The following is a 20,006-nucleotide window of genomic DNA, read 5'->3' as shown; positions in this document are numbered from 1 at the left end:
CTAATAAGCGCGCACAATGTGCGCCAATAAATAAATTAAAAAATTTTTTTTGAATACCGTACGCAAGGAAATTTTGACGAATCGGTTCAATTCGTCAAATGTTTATAAGCGCCCTCAAAAGTAAAGGTTTTGCCTACAGTTTCTTCATTTTCGTCAACATTTCATTCGTCAAATCTGCTGAAGTCTGAATTCATCAAATTTTTCTTATGTCAAAATTTCCTTGCTTACGGTACATACATTATTATAATTGTACACATGTTTGTGACTGAGAGAAAATATACAATTATTTTGTGATACATTAGTTATAAAAATACAGAATAGCTCTCAATAACACTAATTTTTAATTTTCATAAATTTCTAATTCTTCACTATCTTGGTGGATGTGTGATTGTGGTGTTCTTTCCACTGTGTCTGAAACATCCGAATATAATTCCTCTTCATGTGATACAACATCTAAATACTGTGACTGCTCTTCAGTGTCGTTACCCCTTACATCAAGGTATTGGGGGTCACTCTGTACGACTTCATACTCTGGTTGTGGCTCAGGACCAACGTACAATTCTTGTACTTCATCTCCTTCAGTCCTAGTCGGCTTTTGATATTCATTTGATTGCTGCCTGTTGTCACGATTTAGCTTGAAATATTCATTCCCCTGGCTTTCATAATGATTTTCTTCTGCTTTATTTGGTGTAATGTAATTGTAGTCTGTTGAGTCTGCAACGATCACCTGCTCTGTGGTTTTATCAAATGCTACTGTATTTTTAACTCCTACACTGCTTCTCTAAAAGTAAAAAAGCAAAAATTTCTTTCAACAATGGAAATACATAACCGTAGCTACATACATATACAGTGTTGCATAACTAGAATCCCACACGTTCATGTAAAGTTAATTTTACAGTAGGATGCATTAAACACAATGGGTGAAATACTTAGTACAAAATTATTGTAAATTTTGAGCACAAGTTTTGCAGTGAAGAGAGGTACCATCGGTAAACACCTTATTGTCATCGTATTACCAAGAGTTCATAATATTTGTATACCCCACATAAATATTATAAACTCTTGGTATTACTTAAAGAAAAAAAGGAGTTTAAAAGTCCCACACAAAGGTATGAGCATTTTTAGTTTACTTTTTGTTGAATTTGTATTTTTATTCTCAACATTTTTACAGATTTTGCCTTCCCTGTGGCTGTAGGAAGGACCTACATGTAACTATAAGACATAATCTATCCACCCATTGATATGGAATATATGTACAAGACTGCATTTGTAAGTCATTTTCCATATACTGTAGCTTCTAAAATTATTGGTTTCTAAAGCTGAAACCTTGCTCGACCATTACTTTGGCTTTCTAGATAGTGGAAAATTAGAATTTCAGTAGTGTACAAACAGATTAAATGGAGTTTTTGCAGATCTGGTTGCAATATAAGTGTAATGGGAAACAAATAAAGGTTGAAGAGTGCAAATTTAGCACTGCAAGAATCCTTCTCCTCACAATTTTGTTCTCATACCACATTTAAAACCTTAGATGAAAAACCTCATGTGCAAAAAAAACAAACTATATATTCTTCCTAGCTATGACTGTAACATGTTAATTCCTACTAAGTTCTTGTCTATTGGCAAAATATAGATGCAACGTTTCTCATGTGAAATGCACTTTGTTATTTTATTTTAAATGTTCATCTAGAGTTTCTGAGAGTGTCACATTACTAGGCCCAGACAGCATTTTTTTAGCCATAAGGAAAAGTGAGTATAGAGTTTCTGAAAACATTATAAGTGACATCGTGCTTGTTACAGTGAGCTAAAAAATGAAATCCTTAATGAACAATCTTGTTACTTCATTGGCACATATATGCAAATAACAAGGAAAAGGTGTAGAAGAGAATTATTTCAAATGATGCGCTGTATACGCTTAGCAAGTACGCACATACAGCGTAACAAGACAAGGAAAATATTTAAACTTGGAAAGCATATCAATATAAGTTACATGATATGCCTCAAACATATGCATAAATTAAGTACAACATATGCGAGTAAATATAGCAAAACTTTGCAATGTACAGTATTACAACTGGTATAAAGTAGGGGTACCACAGCATAAAATGTCACGGTCATTTACGTCACAACATACTGTATACAGTAGTGCATTAGGCAGAACTTACACTAGAAAAGCCTTACTACAACAGGCCTGGATATACGTGTCAGTAAACACACATGAGGGAACAATAATACATAGCATTATCACACTAAAATTATATGCAATTTTTGATTGTGTATTGTTTAACACATGTCAGAGTAAATCTTCCTGCCAAATAGACATACATTAATGCCATGGAGTATATGATACTTATATCATGTCATGACAATCGGCAGTTTCCCATATTTGTTACACAACGTTTATAAAAGTGTCTGCTGATACTCAGAGAAGGCTTGGTACAGTGAATAGACACACAAGCCAGCGTTGAAACCGGGTCACTACTGTTGACCTGGATGACCTGGATAGCAATCTGAGTCCGACCTGGATTAATTTAAAGTAAGGCATGCGCCAACTGCTACGTTTTGAGTGCTGACTAGCGCATTAAACACGAGGGTGTCCATACTTAACGATGGTAGTCAGTGGGCAAGATTTCACATAAGTTTGCAAAAAGCAAGATACGTTTCCTGCAAGTAGATGTGGCTTTTTGCATACCTAACACACCATAAGTTTAAAAAGTATGATACATTCCTGATATAAAGTGAGCATGGCTCACGAAAGAAACTAGCCTTGACCTATTCCGTAAAATAACAATCGATAAGTGGGCGTGGCTCCACATAAGCTAGCAGGCAGCTATGAGCATGGTTTTGTGCATACCTGTAGACTTTCCGGTTTCAACGCTGACACAAGCAACAGGGGAGACTTTTTGTGGTGTGATATCAGATAACTCAACTAATTGTTCTACCTATAATTATACAGTATTTTAGACTAAAAGTCCAAACGCTTCTATAATTAATCCAAATGAAACTTAAGACACCATGAAGAGACAAATAAAAAGAAAAAAAAGAACACAGTTTCTGGATCCCCCAGTTCTCCTGCTCCAGAGATATTTTTACACCAGTCACAACAACTTTCTCTGCCCCTGACATGTAATTTCTTCAATAGATAACCATAAAAAAAAAATAATCATAAACATTTTAGCAGCAATAATAGGTGTTAATTGTTGTAGTTAGCAACATATAAATGTTCACAGTACATACCCGAATTGAATCTTCACTTTGTTTTCTAAATTTACCAACCTTCACATCCCTATGCAAAAATATACAAACCTTATGCATAATATGGTACGTACCGCTCGAATGCAACGCCGTCTTACGAGAGAGCAAGCAATTTAAAAAAACTTACTAATTAAAGGGTGTGGCACCCATTTTACTCATGAGTATTCATCCCGTTTTGTTTGGGATGAATACGTGTAAGTGAAATAGCTGCCACATCCTTCAATTAGCAAGTATTTTAATTGCTCGTCCTCTTGTGAGACGACATTACATTTGAATGGTATTGTACAAATATTAAGTACGGACATGTGTAGGTGTATGGCAAGATCCAGGTGAGAGCATGGTAACTTTTGCATTCAAACAATTTAGAAAGAGTTCTTATTTGAGACTTCTTGTACTATAATCATATCGATGATAAGCAGCAGAAACAGGAACGCTTAGTGATAATTTTGATTGATCTATTAGAATAATACAAATATTGGTCGATGTAATTCAAATAATTTTAACAAGAAATTTTGAATTAGAAAAATTACATAATTCTGCTGCATGTAACAACACACCTGTCCATACACAAGGTGTAGTATACTTAGACCACACAAACTTCATTAAATTATGTTTACGATCTCTGTAGTCGTCAATGTTTTCCTTACCACATCAATGACTAATTGGTAGCTGAAAATCAACTTTTAAAGGTTATTATTGCAATAGCTATCTTGCCTATACACGTACGTATATCGTACAATGATAAAATGTAAATCTCCCTGCAAGCATGTGTGACCAGCTGAGCAAAAGCCCATCATTTTTGCAGTTTCTTCAAATTACATTTTATTGCTTTGTTATCTATAGAAAAGAGTGGACAGCCAAAGTTTCAGCCTTTTTATGTCAAATGGTCTCGGAGTTATAGCGCCAGACAGTGGAACAGCAAAAAAAATTGATTTGGGTAATCACACACATTTGAGTACAATTTTGGCTGTTACGAGTATAATTATTCCATAATTACACGAAAATGTGTGTGATTGCCTACTAATTACATTGTAATACTCTTGATGGCTTGTAAGTACAGATTTATCCAGTTCTATGTGGCTAATTAACTTACAGTATATCAGGTGATTCCAGCACTTAAGAGACTTCTTAATCTGATTGGTTAAATGGATTTATCATTTGTTGTAACACTTCACATTCTGGCAACTCTGACAACGAACATTTTGCACTTTAAAGGCTTCTATTGTCAGCTTATTTGATTGGCTAGTCATCACATCACCTTCTTGTTGCACTTATAAGGTTTCTGTAATTCTGTTATTTTATTAGTTATTTTACAGTGCAATTACATAAACAAGCCATACAATTTGGGATTAATTGCACTCCTGCTAATGGGGCTAATGTATGGCAAACTAAAGCACTACGTGATTAGTACAGCAACTATACAGTGAACAGCTTACAGGCACTTAATCAATTAACTGATTATAACTTACGAGCTACAATACTTTTGCTCAATCTGTTAACCATGAATTAGCAAATCCATCAAAGCAAGTATACTATGAAGAAAAGGCCATTTTAACAAAGAAATGATGACAGTCAACTTTATTTCTACGACACTGTTAAAAATAAGTACTCATAACTATTGTGTCCTTTACATGAACCAAGTTTTCTTAATCTCCACAAACAGGCAAATCTGGTGGTGGATCTGGTGGTGGGTTGAACTTTATTTCATTGCACACTGAAGTGATTAAAACATGCATAGAGTTTAGGTGGCATGTGTATATTTCAATAAAACAAAAAATTTGTGAAACAACTGGCCAGCCAGTCACATATGCTGTTTTGGGTACCGGTGGATGAGAAACTGATGGTTAAGTTTATGTGTTGTTTAACAGTGTATTCTTACCTCCTCTTACAGTAGACACACCAGCACATGATGAGTAGTGCTACTAGTAGTATACACACCAATACCCCACCAGCCACTGAACCAGCTATGATTTCAACTGTAACAGAAAAATGAAACAAACAAATAAAACATAAATACATAGCTCAGACACATGCACACAGACACAGACACACAAACTGGTCATTCATTAAGTGTAATCGAAAAACTCAAAAAACTTTTGTTTCAGATAGCAAAAATCTTATTTCTGTACATTAGAACAGCATTGAAAAATATCAAGAGTGCATAATGGAGAGGGAGAGTGTTGAACTGTGCTATAGACTATGAAAAATGAGCCCATGAAGTAACCCATATACCTTCGTTTCTTCTAGTAAACCTGACCGCTGTTGATTGCTCAGATTTAATACCTTAATGTTTTAACGGGTGGTCCGTATGGAATCACAATGGCTGAAATTTCATCTAGATGTGTCACCTTAGCTAGTAGAACTGTTGAGGCGAGGCATGGGATGTCGACTATGATGAAATATCAAATGAAATCTTGACCTCACTCAACCATGATGAAACCTCGAAGTTTGTTTTCCAGGTTAGCTGCTTGTGTCTTTCTCTTTGTATGGCGAGTTCCTCTGCATAATGTGCCATACTTTTCTCAAGTACACCGTTCTTTCACTCAGTAGTCACATATACGCCCACTGTGCTTAAAATAAGTCACCAATAAACACAATTATTGAGCTGTTTGAATGACTTTATGGCCTGGGCTCATTTTTCAAAGCCTATAGCGTAGTTCGACACTCTCCTTCCCCATTATATACTTTTGAAAATATGAAATAAGAAAAGCACTATGGTTACAGCAAGGGCTAATAATAAATAGAATGGAGACTCAGAGAGTATCCAGTTTCTATAGTCTGTCAAGAGTCACTGTGTTATCTGCACTATTAAAAAGTAACTATATATTACAAACTCTTGGTTACAGTACTAAACATAGCCATTGTAATCCGTACACCACACACACAGTGATATACGTATACAGCCACTATACTAACACACATCATCTCACTATCATTGTCACTTGAAGATGATCCTCTGGCTGTTGGTGTAGTCACTGGTGTACTTGAAGGTTGCAAGACTGGAAGAACTAAAGCAATAAATATTGCTGTAATTAGACATGTAGAAATACAGGGAAGTCATGGGGAAGTGAAAGGGACACTTAATCGTTTATCTCATTTTAGAAAGGGATCTTTTACACACATTCAGTTTATCAACATTGACAACTCACACTTTAGATATATTGGCTTCAAAAATGATATTAAAAAAAAAAAACTACGCTACAAGTTCATAGAATTGAAAGATCCTTTTTATACTATATAGTCACAGCAATGCATAAAGTCTGCTCTGGTATGAATATGATTAGAGTATAGTAGGCTAGTAGTGTACATGTACCAGTTAACCACTTCTGAGTGCACAACCAATATAATATATTGGTTATTGGTTGTGAACGCAGAAGTGGTTATTATTCCTAGAGTTCTCTTAATGTGTAACATGTACAGTATATTATTGTATACATGTTAGTGTGGGTTAGACTTTAGTATACACACAATGGCACAAAAATGCTGTATGCACATACCAGTGTGAGAGAAACACACACACACACATACGTACATTTATTACTTACACAACTACTGCATGACACACACCATTACATGAGTATGGGCACATTGACACAAGCTTACAATTAGATGTCTCCAAACAGACATTGTCAAAGTACACAACTCCACTGATGGGCTGTGCAAAGAAGCTACCAGCAAACAATTCAACTTTAAGAGTTGCTATGTTGAAATGGTTATCCATTGCCGACAAGTTAAAATAAAGTTCTATCCAATTCCACCTGCTTGATTCCCCTTGTGATGTGATTGTTTGTTCCACTGATGGGTCCCCAACAATTGACAATCGTATACGTGACACAGATGTGGTATTCTGTGTGTCAACTTCTCGTACCTGGGCACTGTAATTTATACACAGAGATGTGTAACTGTATACTCAAAATGACAAAACAAGACCACACACAATTACGACTACAATACAATATCAATGCACTCTTCATGATATCACAATAAGAATGAGAAATACCATATTTAACTGTATAGATGCCTGGGCATCAATTCACTTGTAAAACTTTTCCTTGTAGCAACTGCTGTTGACATCCCTTCGACAAGTCATGACTTTCGCTAATTGCAGTAAGCCTTGTTCTACAAATTAAGCTATTGTAATCTCGTACAAGACCTTACAGTACATTCAGGTAACGCCCCTGGGTTTCAATAAGATCTGGCAATAATACAGTATCCAACACTAGCAAACTGAACACAAATTCTAATAAAGCAAATGGTGCTTCAAACAGTGTCTCCACAACAGCCAAAAATGCTTCAGATAGGCTGTTTTGGAATCTTTAAAAAGTTTTATGTACTGCTGACTGATTAACTAATGCCTTCAGACAAGCGTAATTTGATAACGGCTAAGGCTACGGACTTGAAGTTTTCACTGTTCAATGTCGCCTTAGCCCGACAGGTGCCTTTTGGCATATTGCAGTACATACAATGCACGCATCGTGGACTTACCTTTGTCTTCCTTTGTGTCCCATTTCGTTTTTGCTGACAGCCTAAGGTGTTGATTCATGGTAACTTGATGGCTTCCCTACATTTGTAAATGAGAATCATCTGCATTTTCCATGGTGATGGATTGATTGCAGAGGCACTTCTTCTACTTGTAATGCTGTGTAACAGTCTGATAGTGAAGCATACTGGCCACTTCACTTTCTAGTTAGTAATTGATAGTTAGGGTGCACAAATCGTCCACATTTTCCACTGGATTGATTGCAGAGGCTCTTCTTCTACTGTTCTTTGTTGGTAGCACTGAGTAATGGGCTGAACATACGTAGCTGAAAGGGAGGAGTAATGGCCACTTCACTTTTGAGTTTGTGATTATTAATAATTGAGGGGCAAGTTCAGATGAAATACACTGATTAACCCAGGTGCCATACTTTCATTTGATGCAGTATGTGATAGGGTTGAAATTCCTCATCAAGCTGGTTGTTTGGCCACCCTTGTAGGATGAACTGACGGATTTTTGACAATACTGGAATAATGTTACAAAAAAAGTAAACAAGTATAAAAATTATGAATTGTAAGTTTGATCAGGGATCATAGTAAGGAAACAAGGGAGGTCGTTTCCTACACCTGCAGATATACTAGTGGACATTTAATCCCTAATTAGTCATGGGTACAGACTGAAGTAGGGATTAAATGTTCACTAGTATATCTGCAAGTATAGGAAACGACCTCCCTTGTTTCTGTACTTTTCTCTATCATCCCTAATCGAACCTAAAATTCCTACTCTTTCCTTATACTTGTAATTGGAAGAGCCGGCAACCTCAGCCTTGATCACATCACAACAGCCGTGCTGTATTCATTTATACTACTATAACTACGTAACACCCATAGGCAATTCTAAGGGGCCCCCTGCTGAAAAATAACTTGTTAAAAATCTTGGGGGGAAGTTGTAGTTATAGATTGGTATTGTTATTTTTAGCATTTTTCATGTTTTTAGCATAAATTTTAGGCTGTTTTCAAGTCTTTAAATTGCAAAAATCCTGTAGCTTCTGGGGGTACAACCCCCAGACCCCCCAAAAATTCTACTTTATACTACATCCAAACAACAATAGTTATGCTGTTCGCTACTTGTCCCCCCCCATAGGTCAGGTCTAGAATCACCACTGAATACACCTACATACAACATGATACACACACATACCGAAGATGTAATGTTTCAACACTGGCGTTCACCACTACCAGATGAGAGATGGATGCTGTTTCATTAACCAAGTCACTATAAGTTATTTCAAATAGTTGTTCACCTATAGCACATAAATAATATAACTCACGTATGATGTACGTACAGTGGGTCCTCAGTTATTCTAACACCTCTAGTTGGGCAAACGTGCAGGGGTATATCAGTTTTATGTATGTGTATACTTGTACACATGGGACACATACTGTGCATACTGTATTTATGTATGTAATGCATATGCGCACATGTAGATGTACATGTCAGGGGCGGAGAAATACATGTAGGGAGGTAACTGCACCTCCACTCTGAAGAGTGGAGAAGCGGTACCATGCAAGTACAGCAACTATTCTAATTCTTTTACCCATTTTCCAATGTGCCTTGCCTTGATTAGTAGGATTTGTGTTACAGGTTGTGCAACAATGGAGACTAACTACTGGGAGTGCACAAAATCGAGATACTCTAATAGAGCAGTCAACTAACTACTCTAACAGAACATTCAGCAGAGACACAGACGTGCAAGTTACGTAGTTCTGCCATGCAATTCTGTCTACATTAAAGGATGTGTATTTACCTATAATTCAAGTGTGTGGGTCAATTTCAAAGGATCTTTATCATTTACTGATATACATCATCTACAGCATAGCTAATGTTATATACACAGGAAGTACCACTGATCTCTCTAATGCTTTAGCACACTAAGGTATACTTAATGATTTAAAACACGTCCTAAATGGCAGCTATCCCATATGACTTCACCCCTTTTCTTAGGGTACCGTTTTGCACCCTTGAGTAGTACATATACGGACCAACATACATTAGCAAATGTACTGTAGACTTGTCAGTGTATTGCCAACAAAATTTTATTAACACTAACCATTTTGGTTAGAACGTGTTGCTCCATTAGGAATAATCCAGTCACTGTCACCATCAGGGTCAGTAAGAAGGTTGTGAGAACAAGATCCTGTGGTAAAGATAAAGAAAGAAACACCCATACGCATAGTACGTATATACCATACATATACATACATATAACTCTTGACAGTGCAACATATACAGTTTTTTTTTTAATTGGATGGATCCATTTGTTGGTACATACGTACTCACATACTTTGTAGTACATACAACTACTACTGAAAATAAATTATCACTAGTTGGATGCAGGTACATACATACGTATCACCTCAAAATGGTCCACAAAAAGGAAAAAAACAAAACAATGACCCTGATGTGACTTGAACACACAACCTTCTGATCTGGAGTCAGACGCACTACCAATTGTGCTACAGGATCCTGGTTATAAAAGTGATTACTGACATGAACTTTATGTAAACCCTTTATTCCATCTGTGTGAAATACAGTGGTATTTGCTGTCATATAGTTCATTGGTTAATTATTTTTCAATAAAATGTTCAATGGGAGTCATATTTACGTATATAGATATACAGCTACACATAAACACATGGGAATTTATGCGTGTGTGTTTAACAATTACAAAGCAAATTAATCACTAAAATACAAAATTGATGCTTTGATTACATCCTTTAAAAATTCTGACTAACAGAGTGGTTGAGGTTCTAGACAGAATAGGGCAAATACGTATGTACATTTCAAGTATATGTACATGAAAATGCTTTTTCTTAAAATTGTCTAGTTTCGTCAGCCTCAGTTACCACAACAGAACACTAGCAAACAGTGTCATTTGGTGGAGATCATTAGATATTCAGTCTGTGATTCTGCAAGCATTAAGGTGACATACTTTCTTTCTGTAGCATCAGTTTTCTCGGCAAGCACTGCTATAGTACATAGTACTCCAACACAAACTAGAACATACGAAAAAGTTTTTTTTCAACAAGAAAATAATGCCACAGTTCACTACCTCATCCACGCATTGTAGTTCATCCCCAAAACTATGTAAGTTTTCTCCAAGTTCTAGATCTTTGTACATAAGCACATTCTTGATTAAGAATGACACTTCAACACATAACATACAACTGGGATCCTGTAGCACAATTGGTAGTGCGTCTGACTCCAGATCAGAAGGTTGTGTGTTCAAATCACATCAGGGTCAAGAACTTTTTTCTTTTGCCATCAGATTTTAATTCTATTTATTTGCTAACACTTTTTGTCTTAGACACTAGTCACAAAGGTTATACATACATACACTTCACTTTAAAAGGTCACCACCCTGAAAGTGGAGACATTTACAATGTGGAATTATCTGTGATCCTATAACATATACAGTATCGTATGACAGGAAATTTTGACAAAAGGAGTTGACAAATTTGACAAATCAGTTAAAGTCCATAAGCACCTCTAAAAATATGTGCTATGTTTTAAAATTTTCTTTATCAATACTCAATTCGTAATGCCGATCACGTGTGGTTTCATCAACTTTTCCTTTTGCTAAAATTTCCTGTTGTACAGTACACTCCACTCTGTATGTAAATACAGATGGCTGTATGATAATAGTTCAGAACTACTGTACCCACAGATGTATAGTACTCACCCACAGTAGTAACTCTAGTTGCTTTCCTGGCAAAGCCTGCACTGTTTGAAGCAACACATTCAATATCTAATCTGTCTAATCTCTCAGCATGAACATTATCCAGTGTCAGGGATGATGCCCCTCTGTCACTGTCAGAAATCACTGTCCCATTTCTGTACTGCCAAGTGATCCTGGGAGGTTCTTCTCCAGTAGCATGACAATATAGCGATATGCTACGACCACTAACTGTTCTTATTGATGGAGTGATAGTGTCAATCACTGGAGGAACTGTGTAGATATATGTACACACATCAAGGACAGCTATTTTATACTGCATGGAGTATAAGCTTGTCACCTGTAGGCCATGTGAAAATGGCTACAAAGGGAAAGCCATTGTATACTGCACTTAAGTAGAAACAAAATGTAAGTGCATTCTTAGTTAAAGTACTGTATGTAGCTGCTACAACTAGATGTGATCTGATTTGATAACTGTCATTGCATATTATCCTTCAAATGACACTTCAGCAATATGAATTTAAGCATGACAGCCATTCAGTGCTGGGTACAATGTTTTTGGTACATTTCATCTAACCAGTCTTAATGTTTACATACTGTAAATGATTTCATAACTACCCACCTTGTACATAGATATAAGCACAATGGACGACACTGCCGTTAACAGCACAACAGTATGACCCGGTATCACTAGTACCAGTAACAGAGACCCTTAGGGTGTTACCAGTATCAATGAGTACCATCCCATCTCTGGTCCACTGTAGCGTAGTGAACTGTGGGGACTCCATCAGGCATTGGAATGAGACCACATTACCAACAGTGACAACTTGGTTACTAAATAAATTTATTCTAACAGCTTCTGTAAGGAAACAAATACGTATATACATGCATACATAAAACATACATACTGTATTTCCTCGTATAAAAGCCACATTTGATTAAACGCCTGTCTCGATTGTAAGCTGGGGGGTTCCAGCACATTTGCAAAATAAACGCTTGGTCTCAAATAGAGGCCCGGGCTATCATTTGAGTCTACTGTTAATAGTTTTAATTGTTTTCCGTGTTACTGCTGCTTCCTACTTGAGCTTAGAGCCTTATGAGGGATGAAGGTACTTACATTAGTAGCCTGGATGAGTCCGAGTGCATGCAGATATGTATGATACAAATATTTTCCAATCATTTAAAGCCTTGACTACACTTGTCTATATAGTCAACACACTGTTACAGTAATCCTGTTCTACCACCACCCAAATTTGATTAAACGCTCGGACCAATCCAAAATAAATGCTTGGTCACAAATAAAGGCCCTATTTATTACAGGGCAGGTCAAAAATGATGGGAAGGAAATAAAATCCTGTTTTTTTTTTTATACAAGGAAATATGGTACATACATACAGGTACATACATACATACATATACACATACATACATACCGTATTGCCTCAAATTACGGCCGCTCTCGTATAAACGCCTGGTCCTGTTTAGTCACCAGAGGTATACAGCATCATAACAAAATAAACGCCGGGTCTCAAATAAACGTCTAGTGCAGTCATTACAATGTATTCTTAACAATTTGGGGCAGTGTTATAAACGATGAAGTGAAGAACGTTTTATAAAGTTCCTTTTAAGTTTGAATCTGTGAAATATGCTGAGGGAAACATCAAGGAGAGTACAACAACAAGGTATGAAGTTGACTCGCGAATGATGATCAGGTATATAAATGCCGGTCTCGTTTAGTAGCCAGGGTAAAAAGTTGCTTGAAAGAAACAAATGCCTGGGCCGTAATTCGAGACAATACGGTACATACATACATACATACATTACATACATACATACATACATACATACATACATACATACATACATACATACATACATACATACATACATACATACATACATACATACATACATACATACATACATACATACATACATACATACATACATACATACATACATAGGTACAGTACATACATACATACACACATACATACCTACCATTAAATGATACACGTACTATGATGAAATTAACTGATGCAGAAGATTTCCCCTGAGAGCTGGATGATTCACATCGTACTTGATATGTATCAAAGGGAAGGCCTCGAGTGCTCACAGCTAAGAATGATGTGGTACTACCATTGAACGATGGAAACTGGAGAAGACAATAGTATGGTTGTACAGTATGTACGCAAGTGTTCTACTCTAAGTCGGTACACAGGTAATACAATATCATATCAACACTGTATTTACTTCATTTGTATCACAGGGGGTACTATTATTTATCAGCCCAAAAATAAGGATAAAACTCTTCGAATACTGTGGCACTGCAGTATATAATTCGAGAGTGTGTTTTTACTATTTTAAACAATCACAACATGTTCCTATGGACCTTAGGGTCCTCCCTAACCAAATTTCAAAATACAAATGTTTACTAGTTCTATACTTTCACCCAAGTTATTGTAGCACAGCCATGTCTCACGCCTCGTGTTTTTTTCATATTTTTTAGTTTTAATTTAATTTTATTATTACAATTTTTTATTACAATATAACTTCACTGTTTAAAACAAACAACAGAGGTACAGCAATGTGTGTATGATACATACAACATGAACGTTATTAATGGCAGTAGCGTTGGAGACATTTTAGCACAGAACGCCATCCCGTGGCATGGCCCTGTAGCAATAAATTGGCAGGTAGAGTGTCCCATATTGTTGAAACTGCACCATGCCAAGTTCTGTAAAAACTATCCAAAGATTTGAATGTGATAGGATTGTGCAGTTTAAGTGCCCGGGCAGGATATGATAAATTAGTTAAGCAAGATGATCAGTTGTAACAAATTGAGGAAGAAACGGCTGTTAAGGCTTTACAGCACAAGTGCTGGAGGTCTGTAGGACAGACACCTGGTCCTACAGCCTGTGTTAAGTTGTTACAAAAGTGTGTTTGTTATGTGGTCAGTATACTAACTAATATCCGGAATTTCGAATATGTGACTGCTGTTTAAGCTTACCATGACAATGTCTTAGATACATACATACATATAGTGTAAAGATAGAAATAAATATTATACAGCTTATAGGTATGAGAGCACTAGAAATGAGTGTATTATTCAAGGGTGTGGTAAAAGTTATCAGAAACAAGGATAAAACCCTTTGAATAATACCGTACTAACGTGTGGCACAAATCAAGTAAATAGGGTGTCTGATGTGTGTATTATTGCTACAAATTTTATTTTACATAAGTACTATGGTACAAGCAAAAGTATGTACATTGTTATTACTATTATTATGTAGGGACGAGCTCTAACAATAATGGTCCCAAATATATACATCAATATGGAATATATATACAAACCTCATTATAGTGACCGTGTCAAGCAGGTCCCAAACATAGCTAAGGTGTACATCATCACTTCATTACTAAGACCACCCCAGTGTTGAGTTAAAAACGCTTAGTCAAATTGATGGCTTTATTAATGAGCTATATATACGTACATATATTATGGTCCAGAAAGGACTCCTGATATAAACTTCTTACCACAACAAGATTTGAGTCATCAATCAACCAAACGGTACTTGCAGGAGGTATCGCTTGTGATGCACAAGTGAATGACAAATTAGCATTAACAACAACTCGTGTTATTGAAGCTGGTCGCACAGTCAACTGTGGTGGTGCTGTAACAACATCACATACTAAGGAATGTACACTATATTGTATATCTATACAAATGAATGTATGTACAGGGGTCATACACTGCAAGCAAAAAGTAGTTTTGTATATCCAACAAGTGGTCGTGCATGTACATAATTATTTGTTTTACAGCTACATAACAACTGAACTTTAAAATACTTCAAGTATGAAACTACTGGTCAATGTTTATTTAGCTAATGTAAGATTGTGTGCATGTGTGTGTGTGTGTGTGTGTGTGTGTGTGTGTGTGTGTGTGTGTGTGTGTGTGTGTGTGTGTGTGTGTGTGTGTGTGTGTGTGTGTGTGTGTGTGTGTGTGTGTGTGTGTGTGTGTGTGTGTGTGCGTGCGTGCATGGAATGTGGTGTCATAGGCGTTTCCCAACCATCACAAACTTTTGCCCAACCAATACAAGTAGCTTAAGATTCACATGAGGATTCACAGCAACACACAAACAACCCTAATTTAATAGTGTAAACGTGTGCCTCATTCGTTGAACCATGGCTTCAAACAAGGGATCGAGAGATAGAGGGTGTATCACGTGATCCATTAGGCTAGTTATAGGTCATAAATTAGCGCCCCCCGACCTTCATTTGGGGTCATGTGATGTTTACTTGAAAAGCATTACATATCGCTGTGTATATGAACTGTTTAGATTATGTTGCTGGTTCTTGTGGTAGGTGTCACGTGATGTTCGGCTACAACAATTGTTGGTGGATGCCTGCTCTACAAGTTTAATAGAACAGCATATAACTAGTAATTGTTTGCATGCAAGCAGCATTTGTTCACACTATAGCACAAGTAGCTGTAGGCCTTGTGTGCATACAATTTTCATATTTTTCTTTGACAATATCTCACGTGAAAGTGAGCATGTTTCTTGTGTGTGTACTTAAGTTGATGTCATTCCCAACCATCATATATTGGCTGGCTATGCCCCTTGTGTGCGTGTGTAGGTGTGTGTGTAGGTGTGTGTGTGTAGGTGTGTGTGTGTAGGTGTGTGTGTAGGTGTAGGTGTGTGGCATGTGTGTAGTGTGAGAGAGAGAGAGGCCATTTCAGGTTAAAGTGATAATCAAAATGTTACATGTATTTTACCACAAAGTAAACAAACACATAAAGAAGATATCAATGGAGACATTAATGAAAATGGTAACAAAGATATTATTTACTCAGACACATAAGTTACACACATCCTTGTTTCATTGTTTACTATAATTCCATTAAAATGTGTGTAAAAACAATTTTGTAGCTCACATTTTTTTACTTCAATATAAAAACATGATTATGCACACTATTCATCTTTTTGCTCAATCTGTTACAATTTTTAGTTATCACACAGTACGATAGTACTGTATAGTAGGGACCACAAAGGAGTAGGCGTGGCCCACAAAAAACATCACCCAAAAACCAGCTTCAGTTTTCCCTGACGACAATGAGGCACTATTGGCTAGGTAAAACTAAGCTCAAACAAGCTTTCAGATCGACCCGAAATACTTTCAACAATGCAAGTTGCTACGAAATTAAAAAATAAATAAATAAATTAACAGAATTTTCTTCTGACTGGGTTACTGACTGATTCCTTCGGACAAGTGTAACTCGATAACTGCTAAGGCTACGGGCTTGATTTTTTCACTGTTAGATGTCACTTCAGACCGAGAGGTGCCTTTGGCATACCGCAGCACTCACAATACACCCTTCATGGACTTACCAGTGTCCCCCTTTGTGTTCCATTCATCTTGGCTGACAGCGAAAGGTGTCGATTTGGTGGTAGCACATAATGGCTTCCTTTGTAATGGAAATTGTCCGTATTTTTCATAGTGGCTACTTTGATTGCAGAGGTGTTTTTCGAACAGTTCTTGATTCGTATTGCTATGTAAAGTGTTGAACGTAGCTGACAACGAAGCGTAATGGATACTAAACATTTCAGACGATAATTGGTAGCTGGGGAGCGCAGCACCATTTCTTTCTTTAGAAGCAGTATGTGTGGTTCACCAGTCATAATAATTTTATTTTACAAAAAAAGTTAACAAACAAATACACAAAAAATTAGAATTTTCAACTACAGTAGGAACCATAGCACATTGATAAAAGGTAGCAAAACAAGTTGGAGTAGTGTACAATAAGAAGTGTTATATTGTGCCATTTCTTTCTTTTGATGCAGTATGCATGGTTCACCAGTCGATATTAACACTTCTTATTGTTTTACTGTGATTTAATATTGTGCACGACTCCAGCTTGTTTCAGTACTTTTATTGATGTGCTATGGTCCCTACTCTAGTTGAAAATTCCCGTGTATTTGTAAATAAAACATGTTCAAGTTACATTATACATTCCCAAAGTGTTCTTTATGAATAAAGGGAGCCATAGGCAACCAGATACATATTTAATACAGGGTTTGAGAAGGCAGAAAATATTTTTGTCTCCATTTCACTATACTGATTAAAAACTAAAAATTCATGCAGCATGAATACACCAAAGTTAATAAACCAGCGGCCTGTCAGTTGTATGTACAATGTCATGGTTAGTGGTTATCATTTTACAGGCCAACATGTGGTTAAATAAAAACCAGCTGTGTACATTAAATAATAATGTGTCCAAGCCAGAACTAACAAATTTCAACATGGTTGTATCCCACACAAGACTTCTCATCATACATGGCCTCACTGCCTTTAAATGTATATACAACCAAAACAGCTCACCACCACCCATCAACCAATATTACCCTACCATTACACATATGGCAAAATTGAATATACATTATGTACATCCTTATACAGGAACTCTTAAGACTCAACAAGCTACTTAGCCCCTGAGAAAACAACTAAAAAAAGAAAATGGATTTTTTTTTCTTAGGAGAAGTTAGAGCTATGATACCTTACCACAGGTACACCAAATAACTGGCCAGTAATCGTGTGTGGAGAGTGGGGGTGGGGGGGTGGCGGGTTATGCACAACTGAATAATTGATCTCTAAGACATTGGTAGGTTTTGTGTTCTCTATATCACACTTGTAGTGGGATTCTGCTATAGATACAATCACTTGGGACTTTGAACACTATAAGGACAATCTGACAAACTATACCACCAAGGGTACATATAGATTACACACTAGGTGTACAGCATAAAAATTGCAGAAAATGCCATTTACCGTATAGAGGAAACCTTCGGCAGGGGAAAACTTTGGGGAATTTGGCAATTCGCTACAAATTCATCAAAATTTAACCCACCAATTACTCGTAGCGCCTGAGATTAGCATCTTTATAGCTATAGATTGAGCTTGAATTCGCCAAAGTTTATTTCGCCAAATACGATTTAGCTTGCTATTTGCTAAAACTTACCCCCACCAAAGTTTTCCTGTATACGGTAATTTAGCTAACCGGATACCTGACAGTTACGATCTGCTCAGTAACCGGTTATGATACTCTGTCCAGTTTAAGAGAAATAACACTTCAACCAACCAATATGGTGTCAAGTTGTGTGGTTTGGCTCTATTACAATTTTGGGAAGAATCATAACAGATATTATACTTTTATGGCTTTCACATAGGAACTGTATTACAAAAATATTTGATTGCTTGTAATGTGTCAGACTTTTGAATAAAAAGACTTTCAGAGCTCAAGAACTGAGGGCTTAGCTCAATGCGTACATTTGACTATGCAACAGTTTCAACTAATTCAATACACGCAATAAGTATCATGGCTGTGAACAGTATAACTAAAGATTTAACACGCAACATGATATCTATTGAGACCACGATCTTTCGTTGTCTTCTTAAAGTACACGTACACACATGATATTGTGCAGCACATCCAGGAAGGTTAACTGTCTATTAAAGACAAACCTCTTTTTAATTATGCAACACAGTGTAATCCTAGAACAAACTGCCTGAAAACATTTTACAAAATCAAGGAATTGGCCAGAACTTTGACACAATAATGAAAACAATTCCATATTCAATAAGCATTGCATCGTATCAAACAGATGATGTCAGAGGGGTGTTGTGGTATGGCCTGACTACCTGGTTCCATATGGCTAAATTAATTCTCTGATCAACACATACAGTGGATATGTACTGAGTGTTAATATTAAGAAATGCATACGAGGTGGTGGTAACTTACATACAACCAACAACACGTAATCTCTGGTGAAAAGATTCGTGGGTGGCGTATTTGGGTCCACGCAGGTGTAACGTCCAGCATGTTCCAATCGTGCTGAGTCTATCCTCAGTCCTCCAGTTACTTGACTGAACAGCCCAGTAAACGTTATGGGTATTTCGTTGAAGTACCAGATCGGTTCTGCACCAGACATCGTCGAACACCCCAGAGTCACGGGATAAGACATCACAGCTACAATTCTAGTGGATACTTGAGCTGCGAGTGTAACATGTAATGTCATGCTGCCATTGTGTGTGACACTCACCGCTGACTTCAGTGACGCCGGCGTGACTGATCACGACCAGAAAAACGAACGCTACTAACAAAGCAGTACGGTCCATCAAAGACAGTACATGAAAAATCTTCTACATAACCAGTAGTATAGAACTGATGTAGTACTTTCGTTGTGATTTGGTACCTGATTGATTCTACGACAATGAAACCGACTGAGCGAGACACTGAGCCGATACAAGAACTTTTAAGCGCCAATTAAAACAATTACTTTTTAAAGCAAATAATATTACGTCACAATGACACAGCGTAATGTGTCCAAGGGATGCATTAACTATCTATGAAATCACTGACTCTAAGGTAGTGCTGGGGGTAGCAACAAGCGGTGTTGGCACACCTGTTGGCATTACAGGAAGAGCCTGGAGACTACTGGCTTAATACTTCATAGCTACTGCGGTATGGGTGATAGCTAACAG

The 20,006-nt window shown here is 36.9% G+C and overlaps 1 protein-coding gene and 2 non-coding genes across 3 annotated transcripts; 1 reads left to right on the top strand and 2 right to left on the bottom strand.

Moving 5' to 3' along the window:
- Positions 1-234: 234 nt before the first annotated feature.
- On the bottom strand, positions 235-19,776 carry LOC136258015 (uncharacterized). Its single transcript, XM_066051314.1, has 13 exons — positions 19,565-19,776; positions 19,264-19,515; positions 15,003-15,139; positions 13,467-13,620; positions 12,088-12,324; positions 11,472-11,738; positions 9,840-9,926; positions 8,930-9,032; positions 6,856-7,127; positions 6,183-6,260; positions 5,132-5,228; positions 3,235-3,283; positions 235-781 (listed from the first exon to the last, which is right to left on the bottom strand). The coding sequence occupies exons 1-13, from the start codon at positions 19,638-19,640 to the stop codon at positions 341-343; spliced, it is 2,250 nt and encodes a 749-aa protein (XP_065907386.1). The 5' UTR covers positions 19,641-19,776; the 3' UTR covers positions 235-340.
- Trnaw-cca (transfer RNA tryptophan (anticodon CCA)) lies at positions 10,183-10,255 on the bottom strand. The gene has a single exon. It is a non-coding gene; the product is annotated as a tRNA-Trp (tRNA).
- On the top strand, positions 10,961-11,033 carry Trnaw-cca (transfer RNA tryptophan (anticodon CCA)). The gene has a single exon. It is a non-coding gene; the product is annotated as a tRNA-Trp (tRNA).
- Positions 19,777-20,006: the final 230 nt, after the last annotated feature.

This window comes from Dysidea avara, chromosome 6, assembly GCF_963678975.1.
Source record: "Dysidea avara chromosome 6, odDysAvar1.4, whole genome shotgun sequence".
Classification (NCBI taxonomy): domain Eukaryota; kingdom Metazoa; phylum Porifera; class Demospongiae; order Dictyoceratida; family Dysideidae; genus Dysidea; species Dysidea avara.
This window is presented reverse-complemented; position numbering and strand designations above follow the sequence as displayed.

Bases quoted from the DNA above. Each gene is read 5' to 3' on its own strand.
- LOC136258015 (XM_066051314.1), bottom strand. From the start codon at position 19,640: ATGGACCGTACTGCTTTGTTAGTAGCGTTCGTTTTTCTGGTCGTGATC. The intron at 13,621-15,002 runs GTAAGAAGTTTA...TGTCTTCTCCAG, and splicing joins ATGACTCAAATCTTGTTGTG to TTTCCATCGTTCAATGGTAG. The intron at 6,261-6,855 runs GTAAGCTTGTGT...TTATTGCTTTAG, and splicing joins CTGTTTGGAGACATCTAATT to TTCTTCCAGTCTTGCAACCT.